The sequence below is a fragment of the Dermacentor andersoni genome, chromosome 4 (genome assembly GCF_023375885.2).
Source record: "Dermacentor andersoni chromosome 4, qqDerAnde1_hic_scaffold, whole genome shotgun sequence".
Lineage (NCBI taxonomy): Eukaryota > Metazoa > Arthropoda > Arachnida > Ixodida > Ixodidae > Dermacentor > Dermacentor andersoni.
Window position 1 is genome coordinate 3,498,310 of NC_092817.1, and position 18,535 is coordinate 3,516,844.

General features: G+C 49.5%; 1 protein-coding gene across 1 annotated transcript in view; it reads right to left on the reverse strand.

Annotated features, from left to right (window-relative positions):
- Positions 1-2,747: 2,747 nt before the first annotated feature.
- LOC126536031 (transient-receptor-potential-like protein) overlaps positions 2,748-18,535 on the reverse strand; it is a 203,363-nt gene continuing 187,575 nt past the window's right edge. Inside the window, exons 15-16 of the mRNA XM_072287491.1 lie at positions 16,492-16,756; positions 2,748-4,138 (exon numbers count right to left, since the gene is read on the reverse strand). Coding sequence (XP_072143592.1) covers positions 3,955-4,138; positions 16,492-16,756 — 449 coding nt within the window. The 3' untranslated portion in view covers positions 2,748-3,954. The remainder of the gene's footprint in view (positions 4,139-16,491; positions 16,757-18,535) is intronic.

Below are 18,535 nucleotides of genomic sequence, written 5' to 3' on the forward strand. Positions count from 1 at the left end.
CGCATAGCTGTGTTTGATTGGAGCTTCAACGTAAGGTACACAGTAAATAATTTACTCCTTCTGCTAGCCGACTCTCTCCGCTAGCCAGAATCTCTCTCCGCCTTTGCGCCGGCTGGAATTTGGTGGGGGTCACCGGTCCGATAGTCCGTAGGCGGCAGTGTTATTTGTGCTTCTTGATTGACTGTCGTCTTGGTGGGTTGCGACCGGTGTGCGATTGGCTACCGCCAGCAGGGAGGGTTTGAGCAAAGCTTTTATAATGACGGTGGGGAGAGAGAAAAACTGCACTAGGCCATGGAAACGAGGCTCATCGAGAGGCTCGTTAGTTTGCAGCACAAGGAAATTTCTTGTTGCCTTTATGTCAGACTAATTACGGAAAGATGGCTTCCTCTTTTTGCGCGCTTAAACTTTGGAACAGTCTTCCATATTCCATTAAGTTGTCAGCTACCTTGTACTCTTTCAAATATGAACTCAAGGATTATTTGCTGTCTGATTAATTTCCTACAATGCTATTTTGCTATTTAGAAGCTGTGGAATTACCATTGATTGTGCATCTTCCTCTTCCTTTTGTCTTTTATGTGTGTCGTCACTCAGTTTCTTGGTTATATTTTGCTTATTTCATGATTTCTTTCTCTGCTCTGTATTCCGCTTTACTTTTTTGTATAACTTCTAATCCAAGGGTCGTGGTGCAGTCTCTGACTTTGGGACCCTCGTCTGTATACCATTTTTTGTAACAAATTATGAACGAGTAATAAACTGAAACTAAAACTGAACTGAAACAGTTCACCTTTTTTCTGTTTTTCCTCTTCAACGAAGTAAATATGTTTTGTTCAAGTGCCACTAAACATCTATTTCCCAACTTCCGAGCTTATGATTTTTTCAACCCGAAGCCTCCGCCACGCTACCATATGGAGCCGGGTTAGAGATAACCTAGCGCCGCAACAATACTTTGTAGGAGTTTGGCATTACAAAGAGTTGCAAAAACCACAACCTCTTTGATGAAGTGGATCATTTTTCAAAAGAAATATGCACTGCAAGGCACCACTCTAAACTATTTTGCTAGTAAGTGTACATACATACGGCATGTGAGACTTACCAATTAGGTAATTAGTAGCATGCAATTAAGCAGCCTATAACGACTCTCAGTGTTTCTGATGTTCGCCGCTATTCAGGCCACCAAAATTCCCATCTTGTTTCTAATTTCCTGTTTTTGATAATGAACGAGAAGAAAGGAGCAGAGGTGACCGATGTTTATTAATCATATCACAAGAAGCCAACAAGGACACCAAGGACTACAAGGGGTACGCTGCTTGTACCTAATAAGTTAGTTAATAAAATGATAAATCAATCGGAATGGAAGTGGATGAAGAAACAATAGGGGGGATCCCACATGCGACCAGTTATATTTTCATCAACTTTCATTTCCATAAATTAATAATTTCATTACCTCAATTAGTAAGTACAGGTAATTTCCCCTATGTTGTCCTTAGTGTCTTTGCTTGTTGTCATCTAGTGACATGACGTCTTGAGTCCGGCAACATTTATGCCTTCAGGTAGCATGTGTGGGTTTATTGATCAGTTGCCGTCCCCCAAATAGTTCACGTACTCATGACGCCTGCGGCACAACAGATGTTCCACATCCGCCACCAAGGTTTGTGAATGGTGGCGCTGGATAACACTCCAATGGTTAGTTGTAGTAGTAAAAGATACCTACCCCAGAAAGTGCATAGGAAAACAGCGCCGTAGTAGCTCAATTGGTAAGAGCATCACACACGTAATTCAAAGATGTGGGTTCGTATCTCACCTGCGGCAAGTTGTTTGTTCATCCACTTTCATTTTCATTAATTCATGATTTCACTAACTCAATTAGTACGTACAAGTAATTTTCCCTATGTTGCCATTGGTGTCTTTGGTGGTTGGCTTATATCCGTTTTTCATAAGTTATTGGTAATAACCGTGCTTGAAACACCCGGTGTACTGATGCAATTTTCTGACTGAATCATCGCTGTTTGTGCCTAAATAAATAAGAAAAAGCATGCGCAGGCATAACACAACTCTGAACACAATTAATGCCGTGAACATCCCATATTTGTTGTGAAAACTGCGTAGTTTTTGTCGGCATTCCAGCAGAGAAAATTTCAGATTCGTATGTCGTGTGAGAGAATCATCCCTGTACTCTCAAAGATTCGCAAAATTGCCGAGGTGGTTTCTACAAAGAGTTCAATCTCGTCTGGCACCGTTGTAAATATTAGGAATGGTTATCATACCCCGCAGTTCTTTCGCAGTGAAATCATAGGGAAGCAGATCTCTCTCATGCAGTCGTGCAAAATCTAATTGCTATCGCGCAGACTGGGCAACGTGAGTGGGTTGCGGCCATCCTCGTCGTCTGCCTCATCGTTCCACCAAACGTGCCTCGCGATATACTCGTATCACGAGCCTCTGTTATGATGTCCCTGGTTTACGCAATAGACTAGACTTCAATGTGCCTGGGGCCAAGTGACGCAGGCATCGTGCGCGCCAAGTATACGTGGGTTGCAATACGCATTGAGACAGGGAGAATTTCTATGGACTGACATTAGCCATAGACTGTGTTGCTATGTACAGTGTCGTCACATTGCCTCGCAAAGTTGGTCTTTTGTTTTTGTAAACGCAAAGTCGAAGCTTCACGTTGTCATTGTCGTCATAAATTACTAAGCGTCTGTTGGACGAACGTATGTTGCATGAGAACAGGTTATGGGTGGATAGTCGGCGCCCACAGACTAGCCTAACGAGCTGGCCGAGAACCACTGTTCTGATTTTGCAGTCATGGCCTCGAGGGTTGACGTGCCGCATCTAGATATTTTCTGTTAGCATGTCCCATATCTTTTATTGACGCAGTACAACGTACAGACGCCCAATTTCCTAAGTGGTAATCGCCGAATGGAAGTTGTTGCATTTAAAGAAGAAGCAATACTTGCAGCATACATTGTTGCAGACCCATTGCTCTGTATTTTTTTTATGGCAACCCGAAATAGTATGCAACGGTTGCTGTAGATGGCACTGAAACTAATTCAACACTATGAAATGCCGCAATTTCCGAGAGTATTTCAACCAAAAGCGCGTACATATCGATATACTGAAGTTTTGATGTTTATTTTAGCTAGAAGAGTCACGTTATTGAAAAGGTTATTATACGGTGTTTCGCTGGCGTGTGCCTGTTCGTGAATGGTACGTTTTGCATGCCCTTGTTTTGTACAGTCCCGATCCTTGAATTGTTGGAAAACAAAAAATGGCCGGCTGGAACGATTTGTTGATTTTGGGTCGTCGCGGAAAAAAAAAAAATCGCTTGGGGCGTCCACATAATTGCTATGCGGAAAATCCGAGGAAATCTCGGCACTTCTTATGAGTTGTAGATGCTAGAGCATTAATGCCCAATTGAACGGCGCTGAGCGATTATGAGCTCCTCGCGGGGAAGCGAGCACGTTGAGTGGCTTGGCGCCTTTTGATTTTGCTTTACCAAGACGCAGTTAGACCGAGGCGAGAGCTTGCGCGGACAAGGAATACAGGCTTGCGCGGATAACACAGGCTTGCGAGAGTGAGGGTGACGTCACGTCACGGCGATGCCCTCTCCCCTCCCGCAACACCTGGCGCGGGGCAGCAGCTGTGCCCCGTTCCGTCGACGCGCGCTGGTGCCGTGGAGTCGCAGCCCATGGCAATGGCACCTTAGGTGCCGTTTAGCTGCTACAGGCGACTGACGCGAGGCTTTACTTGGGCCATGTTACGCTTTTGGATCAACAACTGGTCCTGTGTTTATGTACCGAGTCACTGGAAGAGGCGTTGATGAAAGCGGAAACGGCATCGAACTTGGGTGTTGCGCATTTCTTTGATTTTAACGCGTGCCGTGAAACGCCTCTTCTGCCGGACTCCTCTGACGCAGGAGCATTACATAAGAGCATTCAGGCGAAGCTAGACCCGCAACTACAACCAGCTCTTCGGAGCGGCTTGTTCTCCCGGTGCAGCTCCTTGCACCATCGAGTCCAGCAGCGGAGTCTCGCTGACACGCTCCGTTCTCACAGCAGGCTCTCCAGCCTCGTGCACGGTCGCCAAGGGTGCGTCGTCGTCCTGCTCAATCTCGGTGCTCACCTGGTGCTCCAATTTCTCCCTGCACAAACAACAGTTGGTCACTTTTCTCGGGTATCCTGGGAAAAGCTTTTATAGAACTCCTTTTTCTAGGCGCGTAACTTAAGTGCCAGCGTCCTGCTCAAAAACAAACGCCTCGTTAGCGTTAACCACTGTCAACCAGCGCTTACGTTTTCAAGCATGAAATGCTTTTACCTCCTGCTGTCGGCAACCTTCAAATGATTTTGCGCCGAAAGCCAAAGTCATTATACGGGCACCCAACGAGAACATTCGGGCAAGTTGCGAGAAGAAAACGAGATAATCCGGGAGACCAACTAAAACATAAGAAAATGCGGTCTCTGGCCTCCAACCCTCTGTACAGTAACGCATAACATACGTTAGTTACTGCCCAAACAAGTTACAAAAATATTGCTTCCGAGTTCTTCCTATTGTTCATTGGCAATATCACTCAAGCTGTAACTTCTAGTACGCTCAAGTTTTATTTGTCACTTCCAATGGCGACGTTAGAAAGGCAGATACAGGGCGCCATACACTTCATTGTCATCTTTTGATGCTGGGACAGTGTTGCGTGTGCTCTTTTAAACGCCAGAGGTCCGTGAGTTTCGCAGCGCAGGTTATGCGTCGGCTCGAGAGATGGCGCCAGGCTGCGTGGCGCCTCTCTCAGGGGTTTTGCTTCTGTCTGGGCAGTGCACGTTGTCTCCCTGGCGTATTTCGCTGCCTGTCGTGCTGCCTTCAGCCGCTTTTCTTCTTCGAGCAGGGCAGCGGCCACATGAGCCGGTGCACAGTATGGCGTGGTGCGATGTGGTGTGGTGTGGTGGGGTGTGCCGTTGCGAACACGCACTACACCCGTTTTAATATTCTGTCTAGTATCATCTGCAACCAATGTTGCTTTCTTGCCAAATTCATATACGATCTTTTCCCCAATGGTGATCCACTCGTCACCAGTCCACGTTAGCTTATTCATCGCGCACGAACAAGCTCACAGAGCGCCTCAACCAGACATGCTCACTATGGACGTCTCCACCGTTATTCCCACTCTACATTGCCCTTCGTCACTTTGGCTGGCGGCTCCTTGCGAAGTGCTGGTTACGCACTTTCACGTTTTCTGTATGGCCATCTTGCTTCTACCTGATGCAACGTCGACCTGCTTTATACTCCTGGTGTCATTGCCCCTACCGATACTCCGCATCGTCCATGATCGTCCAAGGCAATATATATGGCGTTTCTACGGAGACTAAGTATTATTTCAACAATGCGCCTCCGTTGCCCCCCGTGAAAGTGTATGTACAGCGATGCTGTTGCCGACGTTAGACAATTGAGTACGTTAGACACTCGGCCCCTCGCACACGAAGGTCTTCGAGTCTGACAGCACGCCGCTGCTGGTCATACTGCTGTTTCTCTACCCTCTGCTATTGTTCGTGCTCACGCTGCTCTTCAGAAGGCCTGTGCATGCGCGGCCTACTCACAGTGCAGCAGTAACGACACTGAAAGCCATTGCTAGGCAACTTCTCCTTAAAAAGGGCCCCGCCATCTGCATTTGGTTGCTGCTGAAGGACGTCAATCCACACGACTCCAACTGCAGCTGTCTCGTGACGTCGGGAACCACCACCCTGTAATCGTCACCACTCACGCAATTTCTCCGAAGGAACGGTCCTTTTAACACAAAAGTGTTTTATGCCGGGCTCGACGCTTGACATCCTGTAACAGATGTAGCGGATGTGATGTCACCGCCAAGGAGTAAAATAGCTGGCCTTGTTGCAGCACTGTGGAAGCTACACGAATTCTTTTCCAATAGGAAGGGCGACTGCCACTCGAGATGCGCTCACCCGCACCGCGTCGTCTGCTCAGCGTCTCCATGTCATCCTGTTACATGCTCCATGGTTGGTGGAGCGGCGCAATGTTTTGACGCCGTAACGATAAGCTGCGTTTACATGGATACGACAGCATGTCTTCGCTTCCCTGTGCGCGTTCCTTGCAGTTATCTTGCACTCTCCTTCGCAAGAAATACGGGTGAATGCCCTTACAAATGTTCACCTGGGCCACAGCGTCTGCTCGACGTCTACTTGGCGCTTTGTCGCTATCGTCATCACGTACCATGCTAGAGTGGGGTAGCAAATTAATGATGCAGTGAACAATTACGCTTTTAGATCGTTCGGAATCTTCAACGCATCACTAATGCTAATGCTATGGCGCCATCTGCCAACTAGAAATCAAACCAGTTTTACGACTCGGTACCGTGTATGTAGTCCCAACAGCGCGATAACAGACAGCCGATCTCGATATTTACAACAAAGCATACCTAAGGTGAATTAGCGCGAGCTATTGGCCCAGTTGGTGCATGATTGGGGATGCCAGCGAAACGCAAAGGAAGCGCACACAAGGAAAAGGCGTTAGACGCGGACGGACGCTGGACTTTCAACTGTACTTTATTGAAATTTACATTAATTGCCACACATAACCCCCGGCGCATGCGTATTTTCTACTCCTTCCCAGACATGTGCATAGATAACACCTTGAAGATACACTACCGTGCGAAAACAGCCGACGCATGCGCAACTTCTACCCCTTTCAAGACCTGTCCATAAATGTCAATGTTTTATTAATTATATTTCACCTACTCGATAGGTAAGCACGTTCCTTGTTTGTTCAACATAAAGGCGTATCACTGACACAAATTTCTTTCTAATTTCCCATGTGAAAAGCTTCTAAGATTTCGAGTTCGTATCTAGTCTTGCCCTTCCCTAAAATGCTCACATGACCGAACAATGGCGCACTTTTTTTTGCACTTATTGCAACAGCGGTAATGAACCGCCAAATTGCTTCCCTAGTCCCCACTTAAGAATAGGTTATGCTCTCGCAAGCGCTTATTAACACATCTACCTGTCTAGCCTATATAGACTTTACCACAAGCCAACGGAATGCGGTAAACAACACCAGTGTTGCACTTGATGAAGGGTGTCACGTGTTTAACTTTACAGGCCCCTCTCTTCGTCCCCTCGTTTCCAATCCTCCCACACAAGGTAGCGAATTTGCAAGGTGCGGAAAACACAACGCGTACACCTTGCCTTCCCACCACCTTCTTAATGCTGTGGGAAATTTTATGAATGTATGGTACTACTTCTAGTTGCTTCCTTCGCTCTGATGTCGGTGACTTCTGGCCTGCTAGACCCTTTACTTTCCGCAAACCGGCTTCAGCAACAGCCTTCACGACTGAGAGAGGGAAACCTGCTGTTTCAGGCTATACGCCATGCGGTGACAGCAGCTCTTCTGTACTACGTCCAGAAGGCGTCCAGACGCCTTTAGACGCCATGAATGCCGCCATGTTGGCTGTGTAATCACGGTTAGGGTGGCTTTACGGTTAATGGCGGCACAGTAATTCTAGATATACGACGTGCATTCACGCATGTCATAACATGTCACGTGCCGCTGTACCGTATTAAGTAGCGATCAAAAATTAGTCTCCAGTGTATACCCGATAATGAGCCAGTTAGCCCAGAATACCGCTGCGCAAGGATATTACCTGTGTACGCCTCGCACCTTCGTCAGTGCTCTAACCAACTTGTGAGATGGAAATAGCAGTGGTGAAGCGAAGTAGAGCATCATGACACTAACGAGCGCCCACAGAGAGCGCTTCGGTAGTCACTGGGCAACGGAGGCTCCAACGCTATATAGCCTCGTGGTGGCACTTGCAGCACATGGTTTGGCTTTCGCGCAGAATTAGCCTGTGGCGTCTCGTCGCCTACGGTGTGCAACTTCAACATGCACCAGCAATGCTTACACGACGCCTACTGCTTGGCTTGCGATGGCACTAACTAAGAAAACTACTGCGCTAAGCGGCGCAGAAAGGTAACGGCGTCGGCAGGCGAATCTCGCTTTGGTCCGGCGAGAGAGATACCAGCATGAAGCCGAATGCCTTGGCGCGTTCGCGGCGCACACTGCGAACTTTGCCACTCGCATTCTAGAAGCTGAGGCCGTCGCAACTCAACTGGCTACGCAAGACACTCTGGAGTCGGACGAAAATGCTCGTACTGTCGCCAAAGTGACTCGCCAGCAGGACGCCGCACGCCGAGTCAACATGCAACACTGTCGCCGATCCGCAAATCGTGCGCGTTTCGCTGCAGCAGACCGTGAGTTCACAACGCAGACATGCAAACAGCCTTTGTGAAGACACGTTTCACTTTCGTGTTCTACCGATTCCGATTGAAAGAGGGATCAATCCGAATTTTTTATTTCAGAACTGCTATTTTTAAATATTACTTAGTGTTCGTAGAAACACGCGGTATACTCGCAGAAAATGCAACCATCGCAGCCACCGAGTCAGCTACTTGTACACTGTGGATGTGTCGCCGCGTGGACTTATGACCGGCTCGGCATACATACCAAATCTCGGCTGCATCATCCGTATCTGCAGCTGGAGCGGGTGCACATCGCCAAGTTCGATCACTAGTTTGTCCCGCACACTGTGCCTTAGGCAGTTACGCGCGGCGCTTTGATGTAGAAATTTTAGCCACCACGTGGTTTCAGCCGTGAAGCCGGAGACAACAACGATCGGGTTGGCTTAAATGGTGGCCGCGATTAGCTCGTGAAATTTTGCGTTAGCAATTGTAGATACTACAGTGCGCTCCGCACTAAAAGCTGGGGTTTAAAAATCATGAGCCATTCCACTCTGTGCAGGTGGATGGCCAGCGAAGATGTTTAGCACACGAGACAGAGGTGACAGAGATTTTTGAAGAAAGGTACGAACACATTTATTGTCTCAATCGGAGGTCATCATGAGATACGCACACTCTTGTATCACCTGTGTTATTGTTACATTAAGGCTATCATATCTGCGTGTAGTCCGGACTCCCGAGAAGCAACGCGCCTACGAAGAGCGCCGGCAGGAACAGAGAATGCAATTGTGGCCGGCTGTCGCAACCCCCCCCCCCGGTGAAGATCATGCACAAAACGCCAAGCGCATGCGGGACGTCGTTCTTCGAAGGCGCGTTGCTCCTCGTGAGTCCGGTCTATACGCGGCTTCCCCATCACCCCGACAAAAGCGATGTGGAATTCAAAATGGAGAACGGCAACTTGCCTTTCTGGTTTTTTTATATATTCTATATATTCGCGTGGACGACAAGATCACCGCCCCGCAGGAACACAGGCACGTGTCACGTTTCGACGACACTAGATACGCAAGCGCTTGGAACGCCGACAGAGGGAGAGGGCAGTGCTGACATAGACGTGGTAAAACCCCTTAAGATGAGGGGCGCTGCGAGCTGTCAAGGAGAGCGGACGCATTTCACGTCGGCTCCATCGAATCGATGTCCTGCCGCCGAAAATTTCTTCTGCACCGCCCGAAACCAGTTAGACTACATCTGTGAAGTTACCAGGAACCCGTGAACATCGTTATTATCCAGGTGGGCCAATTTTTGGCAGTTCTACGGGACTCTATTCTTCAACCGCGCGAACGCCGTAGGCGCGGTAGCCGCGGACGCGGCACCAGACGCGGCCTCCATGGCTCTCGTACGGGGCTATGACCCAGACAGCATGCGAGAAATGGAGCTTTCGACCGCGGAGACGCCAGTTTTTGATGAAACTACGGAGTATACCATCCAGAAAAAGTTGGAACAGTGGGAGCGAGCCACCTCGACGCGCGCCCGTTCCGAACATCAACGCAGCCACGGTGGCGGCAGTGACGGCCACGTCACCACTCTGGCTCTTGGCAAGCAAGCTCAAAGTAAACGCTGGAAGCCACAAGTAATGCCGAAATTCGGAGCGGAAGACGCTGTGGTCATCATCAAGCCAAAGGGAACTCTGAACCTCGCACAATTTAAGGGCAGCAACCAGATCGGGGAAGCAACGTACGCTGCCGCCGGCATTCCGCGGGCGTCGCAGGCGCTCGCTATTTGGCCGGCCTGGGACCAGAATATAATTATTATTGGCATCAAGAACGCCCAACTTATTCGTCAGGTCCTTGCGATCGAACAGCTCCAACTTGGAGGACAGGCCCGAGCGGTTCAAGCCTACCTCAAGTCATCGGACAACACAAGCCGTGGTGTCATTCAAGTGGATCCCACAGCCACTGAAGCGGATATTACTCAAGCCATTTATTCGCCAGAGGCTCCAGTAGTAGGAGTCCGAAAATTAGGAGAGACCAACGTAGCAGCGATCACGTTCGAGGGCCGGAAGGTGCCTTTCAACGTTTATTATTGGGGCGAAGCTGTGCCGGTTCGCCTCTACCGCAAGACGACGCCAGCCTGTCCCCGCTGCGGCACGATGGGACATCGCGCCGATGTTTGCCCTAATCCACAGGCCGGTCGATGCCAGGCTTGCGGCGAGACGGATCTAGAAGAAGGCCACGAGTGTCAACCCAGCTGCCTCATTTGCAGGGGCCCTCATGCCACGGGATCAATTCAGTGCACGCAAAAGTACAGGAGAGGCGGTGCTGGAACTGGGGCCAAGCGGAAGCCCGTCAATGGAAAAGCCAGTCAGCAACATCACTCCAGGAACGCTGGAGGGAGCGAAGCCCCCAACCTGCAAGCTCGGACGCAGGGGGTGACCCCTTCGCCTCGACCGCATGCAGGAGCCTTCAGAGGGGGCCCTAAAGGAGGCGGTCGTCCAGCAGACAAGCACGATGGGCCAGAGCCAGAACACAGTCCCGGAAACAAAACGAGCAGCAACAAGGTGAGCTGGGCCAATGTGGTTGCCTCCCCTCCCCTCACGTTGTCTAATGAGAGACTTAGGGCTGAGAACGAAAGGCTCAAACTAGAAATACAACAGCTTAGAGAGAAGACGGCAGCGAACGATACAGGAAACTCTAGAGCACTTCAGGTACCCTCAGCTCAGGCGATGGAGGAGGACAACCCTCCCCCGCTGCCGTCAGGTAGTGCGACTAAGTCACCCCCTCGTACGTCAGAATTCGGCCGAGGAGCGTCGGGCGGCAGCGTAGCGTTGGCGGCTGCACCCTTGACAGAGGAGTGTACGACACACGCAGATGTGGACGCAATTACAAAGAAATTCAGTGCATGGATGGAGAGCATGGAAAAGCGCATGCGAGAGGAAATCGAGAAAATGGAATGTCGCATGCTACCAAGCCTACAGGCTAGCGTAGAAAAAATTGAAGAGACGCTAAGCAAAAAAATTGAGCAGAACTTACAAGTAATGACAGAGCAGACAATCCATAAAATGTTAGAGCCGCATCTCTCAAAACTCCATGCTTACGAGATTAGGATTGACCGTAAGTTACAAGAATTCGCTGAATGCTCGCGCACTAAGACACCCAGATTGACAGGAAAAATGGACACCAGGCAGATTGCGTCTGATGATGCGCTTGACCTGAGTAAAGAACAAGGACTGACCTCTTCCAGTTTGCAATATGGCTCGTCAAACTAAGTTAACAATATTACAATGGAACTGCAGGGGTTTTAAACGTAAGCGGAAATCTCTGCAACAGTATGTGGACTGTCTAGATGAGAGGCCGGATGTAATCGCGCTACAGGACGTTAATGTGGCAGCTAAACTCAGGTCGTACAGTACGCATCAAACTAACACTTCGACTTGCATACTTGTACATAAAGACAGTACGGCTTCAACTATAGACCTCGAACTTAATGCTGAAATAGAACATGTGTTTATTCGTATCCTCCCTAACACTCGTTCCAGTAAAGGGGCGTACGTACTTAACATATACAGCCGCCCTAAACACAGGAGAGCAGTCTTCGATGAAATTTTCCGGAAAGCAATGCAGGCTGCAAAAACTGCGCCTCTCATTATAGTGGGGGATTTTAACGCGCACAGCTCTCTTTGGGGTTACAACAACGAAAACGTAAAAGGCAGGAAACTGGCAGCAGCAATATCGGATATGGCTCTTACTATTCTGACGGACCCGCAGCATCCTACAAGAATAGGCAATAGCGTTTCAAGGGACACATGCCCCGATTTAACGCTAGTCAAAAATGTTAAAAATTGCGAGTGGCAAAATACGCACGAAACCTTAGGCAGTGATCATTATATACTCCGAATTTGCCTAGACCACAACAAGCATCGTAAACACAGGGGACAAGCCCGGCTTACGGATTGGTCGCTTTTTCGAGAGTCCAAGGGTCCTCAACTCGACTCGCCTATTGAAGATTATGAGCAATGGGCTGAGTCACTTCTAGCTGCCAGAGAGAAAGTCACGAGAACGCTGCACACCTCAGAGGATGTCCCGCCAGTCGACAACCACCTTCTCCACCTCTGGGAGGCTAGGAGAGGCCTCACCAGAAGGTGGAAAAAGCAAAAACACAATCGCAAGCTTAAAATCAAAATCGCTGAAATTACACGACAAGCGGAGGAATACGCGTGGACCTTAGCCAAAAACAACTGGTTAATCAAGTGCGACTCATTGAGAGGCGGGCTTGGCGTCAAGTCGACGTGGAGCCTCCTGCGATGCCTCATCGAACCCAGCAAGACGAGCGGAGAGCAGCAGCGGAACCTCAAGAGAGCCCTCCACGGCTATGAGGGTACGGATGAGCAGCTGGTGGCAGCCCTGACGAGCAAATACCTCTGTACGACCAAAGATGACGAGCCTGTGTTGCAGTATCAAGGCAAAGATAATCCAGAACTCGACAAAGACTTCGAAGTAGAAGAAATACAGGCGGCGCTACTAACCATGAGAAGAGGTACGACGCCAGGACATGACAAAGTTACAGTCGGCTTGCTCGCCAACATGAACAAGAAGATGCTAGGCCAGCTGACGGATTATATCAATGAGTGCTGGAGAGCTGGCAAGCTGCCCCTGGCGTGGAAATCGGCAGACGTCAGCTTTATTCCTAAGCCGGGCAAAGAGGTAAATATTAACAACCTGCGTCCGATTTCGCTCACTTCATGCGCCGGCAAGCTGATGGAGAAAGCAGTGCATGCCAGACTTTCAGCGTATTTAGAGGAAAACGATTACATACCCCACACCATGTTTGGCTTCAGGGAGCGCCTATCCACGCAAGACGTACTGCTGCAGCTCAAGATGGAAGTTATTGACCCACCCAACAAACGCAGTAGCAGAGCCATCTTAGCCCTAGATCTCAAGGGCGCTTTCGATAATGTGAAGCACTCAAAGATCCTGGAGAACCTGCGGAAGACACAGTGTGGAAGAAGGACTTTTGAATACATCAGAGACTTCCTACTAGACAGACAGGCTCATGTAAAAATTGGAGATTTTAGGTCCCCGCCAATCCCTATGGGCACCAGGGGTACTCCACAAGGAGCCGTCCTCTCCCCTCTGCTCTTCAATATTGCTCTTATAAATTTGCCTGAGCAACTCGATCGCATAGAAGGAATTCGGCACGCCCTCTATGCAGATGACATCACGGTCTGGGTGACGAAGGGCAGTCTGGGGCAGATGGAAGAGGCGCTCCAAGACGCTGCTTCGACAGTTCAAAAGTATGCCGAGGAGTGCGGACTGCGCTGCTCTCCGGAAAAATCGGCACTTCTAATCATGCGCAGACGAGAAGATGAAGCTCCAGTCAAAATTAGGGTGCACGACGCTGCGATCCCTGAAGTGGAGACAGTGCGTATCCTGGGATTACTGGTTAACAACAAGGGTGTCAACGCAGCAATGATTACTCAACTCCGTACATCCTGCGAACAAGTAATGCGAATGATCACACGTATCACAAATAAAACGAGAGGGATGATGGAGAACGACACTCTTCGGTTGGTCAAGGCCTTTATACTCAGCAGAATTGTGTACGTAGCTCCGTACCTTCGGATGAGGAGGTGCGATTTAAAACATTTCGATGTCATGATCAGAACAGCATATAAGAAGGCACTAGGACTGTCGGTCAAAACATCTACAGAACGCTTATTGCAGTTGGGGGTGCACAATACAACAGATGAGATGATTGAGGCCCACCTATTAAGTCAATATGCCAGATTGGCAGGAACGAAAACGGGACGCAAGGTACTAGAGGACCTAAATATCAGCTGTCCTTACTATACGGCAACAAGACAAGACATTCCGAAAGAGTGGAGGGGCAGATTAGCGACACTGCCCCTTCCTAAAAACATGCACCCAGAATATCATCAAGCAAGGAGGAGGGCAAGAGCCAAGAAGATGGACCAGATCTATTCTAAATTAGATGGAGCCTTCTTTGTGGATGCTGCAGGTCCGGTGGGAGGAGTCTCCACAATATCGGTAGTGCATCAAGGGCAGACGGTCAATGGACTTTCTGTTCGGCACGGGGAAATTGCAGAATTGGAAGAGGCGGCGATCGCCATGGCGGCTTCGCATCCTAGTTCAGAATACATCATTACAGACTCGCAAACTGCATATAGAAATTACACGCGGGGACGAATTGCACCGCTAGCTTGCAGGATCCTCAAACAATCTGGGGTCTTCGCCTCGCGCAAAGAGCTGATTTGGGTGCCAGGTCACGAGGGTATAGAGGGAAATGAGCGTGCACACGCTGCCGCCCGAGCTTTTCTCCCCCGGGGTCCCTCCTCCTCCCTCACCGAAGACTCGGACGTCCCAGTGCCATTGATAACTTATGCAGATGTATTACAACACTTGCGCTTATCGCGACGAAAATACCCGGGCCCAACTAAGGGATTAAACAAATCAGAAGAATGCCATTTACGAAGGTTACAAACCCTATCATTTAATAACCCAGTCAAGCTGCATGCTATTGAGCCACAATCTTTTTCGGCCGAGTGTAAATTCTGCGGGCAGAAAGCAGATTCATACCATATGGTATGGGCCTGCCAGGCTAATAGTGCCTTAGAAGCTATAAAACAGCCAACGTGGGAAGGATGGGAGGCAGCCCTGTCCAGCTCAACCCTCAAGGACCAGCGAGCCCTCGTGGAAAGAGCTAGGGCGGCGGCCTTAGCCAACGGAATTCCGGAATAAGAATCCGACCACCCTTCTCCTAACTCCCCACTCCTTTTTTTTTTTCTTCAAATAAAACGTTTTCATCATCATCAAACCCCTTAAACTTCGTAAAATAACCACACGTTTTCACGAATGCCACCTCCTGCTCGCGCGCTCTGGCCGAGGCCGACGACAAGTCGCTATTGGCCTATAGCATCACGTGGGCCCCGGCTTCGTTTGTTTATAGTCGTGCTTCAGCGCCAATTTCGCTCGAGCGGTGTAGGCGGCGTAACGTCGAAGAGGGAGCGTGAAAGAGAGGAGAAACGAGGAGGAATGAAGGCGGAGGAGGAGAGTGTTGCTACCTCACGAAGTTAAAGGGGTTTTAAGACCTGGCCGACGTGGGTCAGCCATTTGGGCTAAGATCCGATTGAATTAGCGATATCTACGCGCTACACATCACGGCAAGAAAATAAAACTCACTAGGCAGACACACTACACTGACACACATCTATATGCCGGCCCGAAAACTTCCAACAAAACCCGACAAGCACATTGCAATAAGATGGCGAGTTGAGCCATCGTAAGTTGATGTGCATATCTAAGTTAGATTGAACACACCTATGACATGGACAAAGAACGGAAGTAGACAGCATAGGACTTCCTTCCTATGTCCGCGTCTTAGGTGTGCTTCAAACTAACTGAAATATAAACGCCAACCAACTAGCCCAACTCGCCATCTTATTGCAATATACTTCAGTACGCAGGCTTCTTTACAACCTAAACAAACGCTGCCATTTCTACTTCATTTTCTGTCGAGGTCTTACGTGCGCTTCAGTCAAACTCAAATGTGAACAAACACTAAACGAACAAACACCTTCACTCCTGCTCAAAAACAAACACCAAAGCTCTAGTTCGTTGTCTTGGGCGTTTATGTAAACAACAGTCCTTTTTGAAAAGAAATTGTAAGAAGATTTTTCAAAAACGTCTGTTCTTACCCTTGTGTCTGGGACCTCTTTGGGTCCCATGTGTGACAAGGGTAGTTAAAGGGCGCGTTGCAGGTCCCGGAGCCCCCTACCCGGAGTCCACACGGGTAAGTGCCAGGGGTATGTGCTTGGACCCCTTCGGCATATCACGAGGATCGGCCCACTTTTTTGTTAACACAGACGAAAAATGCACGGAACGCTAGCCACAAACAGCACCGCTGCAAAAATAGAAAACGCCAGGTAGTCGAAATTATACCGCGCAGCGCGGCGTGCCCCAATGTCCATACGTTGCCTCAGTAAAGTCAATTCCATGATTTGAGTTTTCTTTTCACGCGCAAACGTAGATGTCCCACCTGTCAAATGCGCGAGATTCTGTTTGTCGCCGCGAGAGAAGCCATCGCCGGAGGAGGAAAGAGCCTGGAGGCGGCGAAGAGAAACATCGTGTTTGCACCCCTTCAGTTCATGCTTCTACGAAGCGGTGCTCGAGGTGCACGTTTTTTATACGCCGTAATATCGTCCTAAACCATGCGGGGCATACAATACGCCGCGTGCGGCCGCCCAACTCACCTGAGCATCGAGGTGCGAGTAGGTGCGTCCAGATTCTTGCTGGTGCCAATGGGCGACACCTGCAGCGCCTTGACCAAGTCCCTCCAGCGCTGCAGCACCCGACTGTAGCTGGGCCGAGCCTCGGTCTCTTCCTCGTGCCTGCTGCTGACGTCGGCGCAGCTCGAGTGGTGCGACAGCAGGTCCGGGTCGGACGCGTCCATCAGCGTGATGCTGAAGTCCTTGAGCAGCCGCCGCTCGCGCACGCGAACCTTCTTATTCGGCATCGCTGCACCAACAGGTGACACACCATTCTCACTAGGCCGAGGCACCGGTTTTTCAAACAGAGCGTGTACTTGAAGCACGAGACCGGACTTTCGCAGTTCTTCCGAGTGTACATAGATGGTAGAGCAAAAGTGGACGCCAGCAACCTTTTGCGCCAGTTACTAAATACGCCTCGAGGGAACGCCTCGAAGATATCTTCGCTGAACCGCGTAAATTAGTATACCACAAAGCAAAAAATATTCAAGATATACTATCATAATCATGTAAGTGTACCCGCCGCGGTTGCTCAGTGGCTCATTATGCAAAATAGAAGTGAGGCGTGCAGACAGGACACAAGAGTAGAGAAGTGGACAACACGAACGCCGTTAACGAAGCAGGATTGTGCAGATAAGTAGGGGAACATAGAAAAGGGCTCAGAGTACTAGAAATGAAGCTGAATCCAACAAACACAACACACTGGCGCGTACTCTACACGCCGCCAAGCGTGAATCTTCCGGTGAGTAAGTTCCATCCAGACTCATGAAGAAGTATATATCGGTCGCATCGGGACCTACACCACCCTCACCTGACTACGAAGGCTCTGGGCACCCTGCGCCCGATGCAGAATTCGAGATTGAGGAGATCAGGTAGGCGCTCCACGACCTCAATGGCAAATCGACTCCTGGTCCGGATAAGGTCACAAACAAATCCCTAAGGAACCTGTACGATAACTCCATCGAATACCTGACGGACATCATTAACCAAGCATGGAGCAGTGGTTAAGTACCAGAAATGTGGAAATCTACCAACACCATGCTAATCTCAAAGCCGGGTAAGCCGCCCAGCCTCGGCAACCTCCGTCCAATTTTGCTCACATCGTGAGTGGGGAAGGTTGCTGAGCACGCATTCCTAAACAGAATTTCTCGCTACCTGCAGGACCAAGACGTTTACACACACAACATGATCGGTTTCAGGACCGGACTCTCGATGCAGGACGCGATGAAGCTCATCAAGCATAACATTATTGACTGTAATACGCGGGACACGAGAGCCATACAGGTCTACGCCAGGAAAAGCCTTTGACAACATTCTTCACTCGTTCGTTTTTGACACGATCTCGAGCCTTAACCTTGGAAAGCACTTTCATTTCTACAGAAAGTCGTTCCTGTCAGACAGAAAAGCCACCCTTGAGGTCGGCGACCTGACAAGACATGATCAAGATAGGGTCTGGGGGGACGCCACAAGAGGCTACCCCTCTACCCTCTTTAACCTCGCCATGATTGGTCTACCCAGAAGACCCTCTCATATCACGGTATCAGTCACGTCATATACGCAGACGACGTCACCATCTGGTGTACGGGTGGTAGCGACGGACAGGTAGAGACGGCCCTGCAAGAATCGATCATTGCTACTGAGAAGTACCTCGCGCCAACGGGCCTTTTGGTGCTCACCACAGAAGTCGGAACTGCTACTATATTGTCCCAAGTGCAGAGGCCCCAAACCAAATGGTGGAAGCCACTCGCCGAATGCGACATCAAACTGCGCACGAACGATGGAGACTATATACCGAGGGTGGATGCCATCCGGACAAACGGCATGATGATCGAGTCGAGTGGCTCTAACAATCACATAGTGCTGTGACTCAGTACGAAGACGGACAATGTCGTCAGGCTAAAAAGAAGAGCGACCAACCGGCAACAGAGCCTCATAGAAGATAACCTCGTGAGATTGGTACGTGCGTTCGTATTGTGCTATTTCACTGACGTCGCGGCCAAGCACAACTGGCAATGATCGGAGCGGTATA